General features: G+C 44.4%; 1 protein-coding gene across 1 annotated transcript in view; it reads right to left on the bottom strand.

Moving 5' to 3' along the window:
- The window catches only part of map3k15 (mitogen-activated protein kinase kinase kinase 15), a 160,181-nt gene that overhangs the window by 105,996 nt on the left and 42,024 nt on the right, over positions 1-12,161 (bottom strand). The window contains exon 6 of the mRNA XM_063051041.1: positions 613-783. Coding sequence (XP_062907111.1) covers positions 613-783 — 171 coding nt within the window. The remainder of the gene's footprint in view (positions 1-612; positions 784-12,161) is intronic.

Here is a 12,161-nt window from a genome sequence, read left to right as displayed (position 1 = left end):
TCCTCAATGATTCCCTTAACATTGAAGAACTATCAGTCAGTAGAACAGTCGATGATTTCCAAAATAGTCATTTTTCAAGATTCACAGCTTTTAAAATGTAGCGGTTTCTGCTTCCCTCAGCTTTGAATGTCTGATGTCTTGTTTAAGACACTGTAATCTCTACTTCTCTACTAACTAACCAGAGAAAACATCCTCAACGAAAGAAAATCTGCGGATGCTGGAAAACAAAGCAAACATCCTGCCAGCTTTTGTCAAGACTCTTAAAAACTTTATGTTTGGGTGACATCATCATTAAATAAAAGTCTAGTCTACTCATGCTCATAACTTTATGTTTGGGTGACATCATCATTAAATAAAAGTCTAGTCTACTCATGCTCACAGTGCACTTCTTATAAGCTTTCAAAATGTCATGTTTACCTTCATGTTAAATTTCTGTGCTACATATACCCAGGACCTTCTGAATCCCATTGCCACCTCTGAAATTAATACCCCACTTTTTTACTTTTTCCAGTAAAATGGATAGGCTAACATTTACCCACATTATATTAAGGAAAATTTCCTGAGGTAAAGATTGCCATTGCTACTTCCTTGAGGTTTTGAGGATTTTTTTACCATTCAATTGCATTATCTCTGCTGATTACATCCTTGTAGTACGAGTCGAGAAAGAGGTCTTTGTAAATTCTTCCACACAGGCAGTACATATCGGGGGCAGGCTGGCCACATGACTCCAGGACCTCAAGCATTACTCTTAAAGCTTTTTCTCTGTCACCCTGTTGATTCCGCCTACAAAGCGAAAAAGGCAACTAAAGTCAAAAAAGAAAGACCTTTACTTTTATCACAAACACAAGAAAGTCTGCAGATGCTGGAAATCCCAACCAACACACACAAGATGCTGGAGGAACTCAACAGATCAGGTAACATTGATGGAAATGAATAAACAGTCGACATTTCAAGCTGAGACCCTTCTTCAGTACCGAAAAGGAAGGTGGAGCATGCCGGAGTACAACAGTGGGGGGAGGGGGGTGGTGAAGCCAGGTGAGTGGGAAAGGTCAGGGGCTGGAGATGAAGGAATCTGATACCATGGGACAAAGAGAAGGAGCATGTATTTTAACGGTCCTTTATATGAGTTCAAGGCAGTGTAAACATTTCGTGGGCAATAAAGCAATTTTGAAGGTGTAATCACTGCTGTATTGTGGTCGTCATGGGCAGCCAACCTATCCAGAAAAGGCTCAAATAAACAGAAATGTGACAAAAGTAATCTAGCAACACAATCAAAGTTGCTGGTGAACGCAGCAGGCCAGGCAGCATCTCTAGGAAGAGGTACAGTCGACATTTCAGGTCGAGACCCTTCGTCAGGACTAACTGAAGGAAGAGCTAGTAAGAGATTTGAAAGTGGGAGGGGGAGGGGGAGATCCAAAATGATAGGAGAAGACAGGAGGGGGAGGGATGGAGCCAAGAGCTGGACAGGTGATAGGCAAAAGGGATACGAGAGGATCATGGGACAGGAGGCCCAAGGAGAAGGAAATGGGGGAGGGCAGAAAAACCCAGAGGATGGGCAAGGGGTATAGTCAGAGGGACAGAGGGAGAAAAAGAAGAGAGAGAGAAAGAATGTGTATATATAAATAAATAATGGTTGGGGTACGATGGGGGAGGTGGGGCATTAGCGGAAGTTAATGTTCATGCCATCAGGTTGGAGGCTACCCAGATGGAATATAAGGTGTTGTTCCTCCAACCTGAGTGTGGCTTCATCTTTACAGTAGAGGAGGCCGTGGATAGACTTATCAGAATGGGAATGGGATGTGGAATTACAATGTGTGGCCACTGGGAGATCCTGCTTTCTCTGGCGGACAGACCGTAGGTGTTCAGCAAAACGATCTCCCAGTCTGCGTCGGGTCTCGCCAATATATAGAAGGCCATATTGCGAGCACCAGACGCAATATATCACCCCAGTCGACTCACAGGTGAAGTGTCGCCTCACCTGGAAGGACTGTTTGGGGCCCTGAATGGTGGTAAGGAAGCAAGTGTAAGGGCATGTATAGCACTTGTTCCGCTTACAAGGATAAGCGCCAGGAGGGAGATCAGTGGGGAGGGATGGGGGGGACGAATGGACAAGGGAGTCACGTAGGGAGCAATCCCTGCGGAAAGTCGGGGGGGGTGGGTGGGAAAGGTGTGCTTAGTGGTGGGATCCCGTTGGAGGTGGCGGAAGTTACGGAGAATAATATGATGGACCCGGAGGCTGGTGTGGTGGTAGGTGAGGACCAGGGGAGCCCTATTCCTAGTGGGGTGATGGGGTGATGGGAGGATGGAGTGAGAGCAGATGTGCGTGAAATGGGGGAGATGCGTTGTTCAGTTGTCTTGATGGGAGATAAATATCAGTTAAAACATCAGGGGAACTCCCTTGCTCTTCCTAGAATAATACCAAGAGATCATTTATAACCATTCAAGAAGGCAGGTCAGTGCTTGAGTTTAACGTTGCATATAAACAGCAGATGGTGGCATTTGTAAACCAGGTCACTTCAAAGCCACTCTTTCTCAGATCTCACAGCATTTCAGCAGGAGAGGCAGCAGGGAACAGTTCTGTGGCTGCTTTACATTTGCCCCTGACCATATATGGGTGAGATTCCGACACCATCTGCTATGGAGAACAGGATTGAATATCATCTGGCAAAGTGTGAGAGCCAGGAGAGGGGAAGAAGTCAGGAGGTTTCTCTGCATCAACAAACAGATCAACTCCTCAATGTGAATACCACCATTAACAGGCAGATAGTGACAAATTCACCAAGGCTTGTGTTTCGACCCATAACATAACTCACTCTTACACAGCATTCATTTTCTACTTACTTCCTGTTTTCTGCTCTGTGGAATGATTTGCACATTAATACGTTATATGAAGTCAAACTACTATTGCTTCCGTGGGCAATTGTTCTTTAATGAATTATACCAACTCCTCTGTAATCAATTATTGGCAATCACATTCTCTAAACAGGTGAAGTTCAAAGTGCCTCATCCTGTTACCTCAGCTCCAAGTTAACGACTGAGTCCTGTAGCTTGGACATGGAACAGAGGTGCACTGGCACAAGGAAATGGATGGTATATGTCAGGAGATGTATTTCATATAAAATATTTGGATAGGCAGAATGCATAAGCTGTGAGAACAATGCCCTTAGCAAGAAGGATAGAGTGCTCTTTCAAACCCTTCCTCACTCACATGGAACACACATAAAGGTTGCTGGTGAACGCAGCAGGCCAGGCAGCATCTCTAGGAAGAGGCACAGTCGACATTTCGGGCCGAGATCCTTCGTCAGGACTAACTGAAAGAAGAGCTAGTAAGAGATGTAAAAGTGGGACGGAGAGGGGGAGGGGGAGAGCCGGAATGATAGGAGAAGGCAGGAGGGGGAGGGATGGAGCCAAGAGCTGGACAGTTGATTGGCAAAAGGGATACGAGAGGGTCATGGGATGGGAGGCCCAGGGAGAAAGAAAAGGGGGAGGGGGGAGGCCCAGAGGATGGGCAAGTGGTATAGTGAGAGGGACAGAGGGAGAAAAAGGAGAGTGAGAGAAAGAAAGTGTGTATATAAATAAATAAATAACGGATGGGGTACGAGGGGGAGGTGGGGCATTAGCAGAAGTTTGAGAAGTCAGTGTTCATGCCATCAGGTTGGAGGCTACCCAGACGGAATACAAGGTGTTGTTCCTCACTCACATGGCTTGGGGCTCACAACAGCTTCCATCTCAAATCACCTGGGGGTCATAACTATTGAGAGATAGACATGAAAACAGGTCTACAGAGTCCAGAGTCCATCCTAGTTTTACACCTATCCTACCTGCTCTTTTTATTTTCTCCACATTACTGTCAGCTCCCTTCCAGATGTTCTATGTTCTATGAATATGCACATGGACGATAGAAAAATGGAGGGCTATGTACGAGGAAAGGGTTGGATTGATCTTAGAGTAGTTCTCTTTCACTGCAATTCAGAAGAATGTGGGGTGACCTCATTGAAAATCTATTGAAAGTTGAAAGGCCTTGATAGAGTGGACATGGAGAGGATGTTTCCTCCGGACGGGGAGTCTAAGACCAGAGGTCACAGCATCAGAATAGGGGGATATCCATTTAGAACAGAGATGAGGAACAATTTCTTTAGCCAGAGGGTGGTGAATCTGTAGAATTCATTGCCACAGGCAGCTGTGGAGTCTTTATGTTTATTTAAGGCAGAGGTTGATAGATGCAAACACAAGGAATTCTGCAGATGCTGGAAATTATGGGCAAGCAACACACATCAAAGTTGCTGGTGAACTCAGCAGGCCAGGCAGCATCTCTAGGAAGAGGTATAGTCGACGTTTCGGGCCAAGACCCTTCGTCAGGACTAACTGAAAGAAGAGCTAGTAAGAGATTTAAACATGGGAGGGGGAGGGGGTGATCCAAAATGATAGGAGAAGACAGGAGGGGGAGGGATGGAGCCAAGTGCTGGACAGTTGATTGGCAAAAGGGATATGAGACGATCATAGGACAGGAGGCCCAGGGAGAAAGAAAAGGTGGAGGGAGGGAGAAACCCAGAGGATAGGCAAGGGGTATAGTGAGAGGGACAGAGGGAGAAAAAGGAGAGAGAGAAAAAGAATGTGTGTATATAAATAAATAATGGATGGGGTACGAGGGGGAGGTGGGGCATTAGCGGAAGTTTGAGAAGTCAATGTTCATGCCATCAGGTTGGAGGCTACCCAGACGGAATATAAGGTGTTGTTCCTCCAACCTGAGTGTGGCTTCATCTTTACAGTAGAGGAGGCCGTGGATAGACATATCAGAATGGGAATGGGATGTGGAATTAAAATGTGTGGCCACTGAGAGATCCTGCTTTCTCTGGCAGACAGAGCGTAGGCATTCAGCGAAACAATCTCCCAGTCTGCGTTGGGTCTTGCCAATATATAGAAGGCCACATCGGAAGCACCGGACGCAGTATATCACCCCAGCCTTGAGAAGTCAATGTTCATGCCATCATGTTGGAGGCTACCCAGACGGAATATAAGGTGTGTTCTTCCAACCTGAGTGTTGAATCTTGATTGGTCAGGGCATGAAGGGATACAGGGAGAAGGCAGGAGATTGGGGCTGAGAGAGAAAATGGATCAGCCATGATGAAATAGTGGAGCAGACTCGATAGGCCAAATGCCTGCTCCTATATCTTATAGTCTTATGGTCTTAAAAGGTTGACACAACATTGTGGGCCGAAAGGTCTGTACTGTACCGTAATGTTCTAGATTCTGCCAAACCTCTACACACTTGGTCATTTACAATAGCCAACTAACCGACCGACCTGCACATTTTTTGGGATGTGAGAGGATCCCAGAGCAGCCAGAAGCCCTCGCACTCATAGGAAGACATTTCAAACTTCACACAGACAGCATCCGAAGTGAGGATCGAACCCAATTCAGTGGAGCTGTGAGCCGGTGAACTCTCCTAGCCGTGTCATTCTGCCAGATGTTATCGACCAAATGTTGGATGGCAAATCATTAAAACAACCAGGTATTATGAATATGAAACCAGAAGTATGTTAACATATTAACTAAAGAGAAAAACTAATTAATTATAAAGACCTGAATTTCTGTGCATGAAGTTATTAATGCTTAACTATTCCCTACCGTAACACCTGCTTATCCATTACGTAAACTGATACTGCTACCAGAACTTGTGGCACTGGCATTTAACCAGCTGTGTTAAATCCGGAGCACGTTAGTCCGTAGGAACGTGACACAAGAAGGAGGAGTATCCCGCATGGCCCCTCAATCCCACACTACTATTCAGTGAAATCATGGCTTATCTGATTTTCACCTGAACTCCACACACTTTCCTATGCATTCCCCATATTCCTTGTCTCCCCAGCAGACCGAAAATCTAAGCATCTGCATATTATTTTGTATTTAAGGCTGAAAATCTATTTACCCCATTCTCAGAAATATTCAACAACCATCCTCACAACCCTCTGGTTAAGCAGATTCCAAAGATTCACAATCCTCTATGAGACAAGATCTGTGATGTAACTGAGAAAATAGCTTTCAGTAGTTAGAAAGGTCACATGTTTATTTACATTGTTCTACAGATCCTGGGTGTGTCTTTGCAAAAGCAAAAAAAATACTCGTCCAATGAAGTTACTTTAAATAAAAATTAACTTCTGTTTGTAATAAACAAATCCCAACAAAAATTATATATTGATGAACCGAAATATTCTTGAAGATATTCTTCGTCTCCAATTTCAAAGACAGCTCCAATATGAATCTATGCCCTCAACTTCTCCCCCTCAACCCCAAGCCAAATACCCACCCCCCAGCACTAAACATTTGAAGTTCTCTCAGAATCTTATGTTTCATTGAGAGCTACTCTCATTCTTCTCAACTCCAATAAGCATGGGGCAAACCTGCTTGCCCATCCCTTATCAGTCAAACCCTTCATTCCAGGAATCAACATAGTGAGACTTCCCTGACCTGCCTCTAATTGAAATAGATCCCTCCTTAAATAAGGAAAGCTGTAGTATATGAGGTACTCTACTAAGGGAAGCCATTAAAATGTATTTACAGTGACATTTCTGTAACCACTCAGAAGTCTGTCTCACTTTGAATTAAAAGAACCCACAGACAACATTCTTCAAATTAATTTTTAACAGACCAATTGCTTTGCCATTTCGTAAGGTAGATTCCCAGTGCCTGCCCAAGAGACTGCTAGCACACAAAGTCAGAATTAACCAAATTCATATCTGTGCCTTCAATAGATTTTAATGCAAAAGACATCATGTTGTACTTGCAGATATGTACTAAATGTTGAGAAATGCAGAGCTGATTTCCCCATTCTCTGTTTTCAGCTGTTTATGGTTGGCCAGGAAGGAAGACAGAGCAGGATCTGGCAAGATATTATACAATCGTCTGTTTCATGACTTCTTTCAAACATAGTTCCGAAATACAACTTGTAAAGGTGAGGTCACAGATCATTCAGCATCTTCTAATGGCTAGAATTTTTAGCTCAGTCAGTTAGAATTGTTGCACCAACCTACAAACTGACCAGTGTTTCTCCACATTCTCCACACCTTTCACATCTCCTGCAGGCCCATTACATGTCCAGCAACCAAACCCTGGGTCCTGATCTCAGCTTCACTCTTTTAAATGTGGTTTAAGCCTCCTCTCTTCTCCTGAGACCCAAAACCCAGCCTTAGTCAGCTGCACAGGAGACCACTGGTGCAAACTTTATAAAGCATTAGATGCCCAATTGTTGAGTCCCTTTCCTCCTCTCCGTGACGGCAGAGGCTGGCATCTCGCAGCCACAGAAACCCAGGTTCAATGCTGATATCAGGTGCTCCCTGTGCAGAGTTTGCACATTCTTCTCATGACTACATGGCTTTACAGCCCCCATTTCCCCTCAAGTCCCAAAGATGTGAAGGTAGATTAATTGGCCTTTGTATATTGCCATTTTGAATAGGCAAGTAAGCTCAAGAATTAAAAAAGGGGAGGTTGGTGGGCATGCAGGGAGGAGGGTGGCAGGGGGAGGAGCAGTGATGATGACAGCTCTGACGTTGGCACATGGCTTCCTTCTGTGTGATGACACTACTAAGCATGGAGCTCAAGTTTGGCTTACACTAACTTGATGGTCAATTGAAGATACAACCATAAATTACAAGTCTGAGATTTCCTCGACCTGGGACTGATTTCTACATTGAAACTGTTCGACTCATCAGGAAGGCGGCATCCATCTTTAGGTGGAGCTGCATCATCCAGACCATGCCCGCTTCCTGATGCTGCTCTCAGGCAGCAAGTACAGAAGACTGCAGACCTGCACCTGAAGGTTCAGAAAGTGCTGCTTCCCCACTGCTATCAAGTTCTTGAACCAAACTGAAAATCTACATTAGACAATATATTTTTTCACTCTTTCTCAATCTTGCACTAGTGTATTTACGTTTATTCTATTATTTTGTACACATGGATGTTTTGAAAAACTGATTTTCTCTTAAATTAGTATCAATTAATGCTTAACCCTTTCTTGCAATGTACTGCACAGCTGCAGCAAAAAAAGTTTATTTTCATAGCATTTATACACTGTGAACATCTGCTTTTGACAACAGTAAACTTGAACTAGAATCAGGAGAACCTGAAGCTGTTCAGAGAAAATTCAACCTATTGTGGTTGTAATTTCAGAGTTACACTCAGTAGCCACTTTATTAGGTACACCTATTCATTAATGCAATTATCTAATTAACCAATCTTGTGGCAGCAGCTCAATGCATAAAAGCATGTAGACGTGGTCAAGAGGTTCAGTTATTGTACAGACCAAACATCAGAATGGGGGCTTTGTCCTTAGAATGACGGTTGGTGCCAGATGGGGTGGTCAGAGTATCTCAGAAACTGCTGACCTCCTGGGATTTCCATGCTCAACAGTCTCTGGAGTTTACAGAGAATGGTGCAAGAAACAAAAAACGTCTAGTGAGCAGCACTTCTGTGGGCAAAAATGCCTTGTTAATGAGAAGGGTCAGAGGGGGAATGGCAGGACTGGTTCAAGCTGACAGGAAGGTGACAATAACTCAAAGAACCATGCATTACAACAGTGGTATACAAAAGAGCACTGCTGAAGGCACCACACATCAAATCTTAAAGAGGAACCTTACAGCCGCAGAAGACCTTTATGAGGTAAAGTGCCACTGATTCCGCCTGCCAATGTCCCTGATCCTTCATACAAATTCTTTTCAGTGCCCGGTCCAGGTATGAAGCACCTTGACTTGCATATGGTGAGTGTAGCCTACTCGGGGGGGCGGGAGGCAGGGGGTGAAGTGGAGAAACCGGAATCAGAGATAAGGAAGGAAACAGAAGAGAACATGAGAAGAGTGCAAATTGCTGCACCTGAAAAGCAATATTGATCTGTGGTTCCTAGTGATAAATCAATTATTTTAGTTGCAGAGTGTTTGGGAATGAGCACAGGAGCTGCAAAAAATGATTGCAGCCCTGCCAATGCACCAGGAGAAAGCTGAAGCTGTTTTCGTTCATTCCTGGAACGTGGCCAATGCCATTCAATAATATCTGCTGCAGATTTCAAGCAGTTAATATTGCTCATTTGCCTCCGTTCTTTACTAATAGAGACTCACTGGATCTGCTGCTTCTAAATATTTAGAATTCCTGTAAACAAAAGCTGTAGGCTATTCATTCATAAATTTCCTTCCATGCACCCTAGTACTGGGACATGTGAGTCAATGTCTCATTTGCCACTGTCAACAAGAGAAAGTGATTTCAATTCCAACTGCAGCTTTATTTGAAGTTATTGTCGAATAAATCTGACTGGACTAAAACAGATTCACCAGGCTAATTCCTGGTATGAGAGAGTTCTTCCGATCATGAGACATTAGATCAACATTTTTTGGAGTTTGTAAACTGACAAATGAACTCACTGAAACAAGATCCTGAGGAGCATTAGCAGGGGAGATATCGAGTGGGGGATTCCACTTCTGTGTGTACGTCCTTGTGCTTGTGCTTGTAATCATGTGTACAAATATGAGTTGTATTTAAGTAACACCGAACGACATTGTTTGGCCGTTGACTCGCTCAATGGTCTTCTGTGCATTTGCATGTTGTTTTCACAACAAACTTAGCCAACTATACAACTCTGCACACGATGTATTGTAGCTGAATGGAATTTATGATCGGCTTTAAGTTTCAGCTACATATGGATTTTGTTCCACCTGAAGGAGTTTTGAAGGTTACATGTCACAAACTATAAATCCTCTTTCTGGACTGAGTGGGGTAGGGATGGCGAAGATACTTAACATGGAAAAGCAAACTGCTTACCCTCTTGCATCCTGGAGTCTCAGCCCAAAGGTAACTCTTCACATGATGGGTAGAACCCTACAGGTAAGTGGTTAAGCCTATAAGTATGTAGACCAAATTCACAAGTTGTGAACTGATTGGAAAATTAATCGTAAGCCTGAGCTCCCAAGCGGTTGGGTCCATATTTCAGTAAGTAGACCAAATATCATAGCACCTCACATATCTGACCCATTTACCGCCTGTATCCATTTCCTACCGCCTCCCCTCCTGCCACCTCGTCTGTCTCTCCAGTGTCCAAAGCTAAGGCTCTGGCTTGTTCTACAAACTGTGGGGAGGTTGTCATGGTTCATGAGACATACTGACATTTCTGTCTTGTGGAATTACAGTGTATCAGGGACTAGATGTCACACTATGTCAGATACACTGTCCTACGCCACTGACAGAGCGGATGTCACAATGTATTAGAGACACGATCTATTTCCCTTCTGGATTGGGTGTCATGGCGCATTAGGTACATTGTCCTTCCTCCCCCTAGGCTATGGTGTCACAATACATCAGACAGACTTTCTGTTCCCCTCTGGGATTAAGTGTCACAACCCATTAGATCACTTCCCCCTCTGGTACAGGTTAACACAATGCAACACTGTCTTTTCCATTTCTATCGGTGTCCAAGGTACACTATCCTCTCCTCTTCTGTCACAGCATAACACAGCACTGTGATGATAGTTGAATTCTGGCCATCCAAAATCTCTTCAAATGTTACTGTACAAGTGCTTGGATACACAACTGGGGAACAGTGTTTGGGCTGGGGAGAAGAGACAGCATTAAGCAGCTCCACTAGATACAGATGCTGCTACACCTTCAGCTATAGTTCAGGCTTGTCATACCATCCAAGGACTTGCCACTTGAGAAGACCTGTTTATGTGCATTGCTGCCTCCTTTATCTGGGTTCCTATGTGCTCTACAGGCAGAGGTGTTGCATGGAGATACAGCACCGTCGGGGTGGATAGGGTGACCCCCAGTTACCAGTTCTACATGGGTGGAAGAAATCGAGCATACACAGCTTGTCTGGCGTCTCTGTGAATAACTATACCCTGCCTTTCCTTTATTGTCAGCGTGATAGTGCTTCTAGTTATCATTTGCAGGAAGAAAGAGCAAACTGGCTAGCTACATTACTCCTGAAAGAATGGTACAATCGGTCAGAGACCAGGTGCGGCCAGAGTCAATGTAAAAGACGTCACAAGGAAACCAGACCAGTAATGAGACAAATGGGACACGAGACCCAAGAAGGTGCATTTTTAATTATTTTGGTTTCCTTCTTGATGGGATCAAGAAGAGCAAGTGTGATTCCATGGTCCCTCAAAACCCCAGAGCTCCCCAGGCCACTCCACTACCAACACTATGGGGCAGCCTCCAGCAACTACCCGCTGCCGGCAGTGAGCATCTGAACTGTGGGAGTTTGTACCACAATGCACTGATCAGAGTGCGTACGGGTTGGTCAACAGGATTAAAATAGGGTCCATGGTGCGAGGAAAACCCAGTCCTCATTACTGCAGAAGCATCTCCCGTCACTGCTAACCCAGCAATTACCTGCCCAGAGTTAAAATTAGATTGTGCGTAATATTCTCTCAATCTACTGTGAACTTACTATAGATTCACCACAATAATACTGGGCTTAAAGGTTTCAAATGAGCTTGAAATGCCTTATGTTCTTGAGTTTCAGAATTTATGGGATGGCTTTATAAATGTATTTTAAAAAAATTAAGTGACAGCAAACAATATGGCATAAGTAATAACTGAGTGGACGCCAGTAGCTATTCTGGTTGTGTAAGCCTTCCCTCTAGACGAGACTTGTAGAGCAAAGGACTGATCACCATCCAGCAGTGAGGAGCCCAATCAGGACATGGTGAGGGGGACTGGAAGCCCAGGTGAGTCCTGGGAGCGGGGAGATGCAGCTTGGCTAGTGTGGTGTTGAGAGAGAATGACATGGGTCACAGGGAGAGGCAGAGCATTTAGGAAGACTGAGCTATCCTAGTGGAGATGGGCAAGGTCTAAAGGGGGAATGAAGAGAGGGAAGGAAGCCCTTGCAGAGGTAATGGGATATTTTCAATGGGATCCCAACTCAGTGTGCTACAATTAACATTCGGGGAACATGTAGACCATAAGACCATAAGACAAAGGAGCAGAAGTCGGCCATTCAGCGAATCCAGTCTGCTCCGCCATTTTATCATGAGCTGATCCATGTAGACAGCACTCCAAAAGATAAGTTGCATTAGAACAACGTTATGTGATGGATGTCTAGCACCAGGTAACACAGCAAATGCGAAAGAGCAACCAATGTCCGAAATCGAGGGAATGAGCATCTGGATTGATAGAAA

Source organism: Mobula hypostoma, chromosome 6, assembly GCF_963921235.1.
Source record: "Mobula hypostoma chromosome 6, sMobHyp1.1, whole genome shotgun sequence".
Lineage (NCBI taxonomy): Eukaryota > Metazoa > Chordata > Chondrichthyes > Myliobatiformes > Myliobatidae > Mobula > Mobula hypostoma.
The sequence above is the reverse complement of the archived record's forward strand: the minus strand, read 5'-3'. Positions and strand labels throughout refer to the sequence as shown.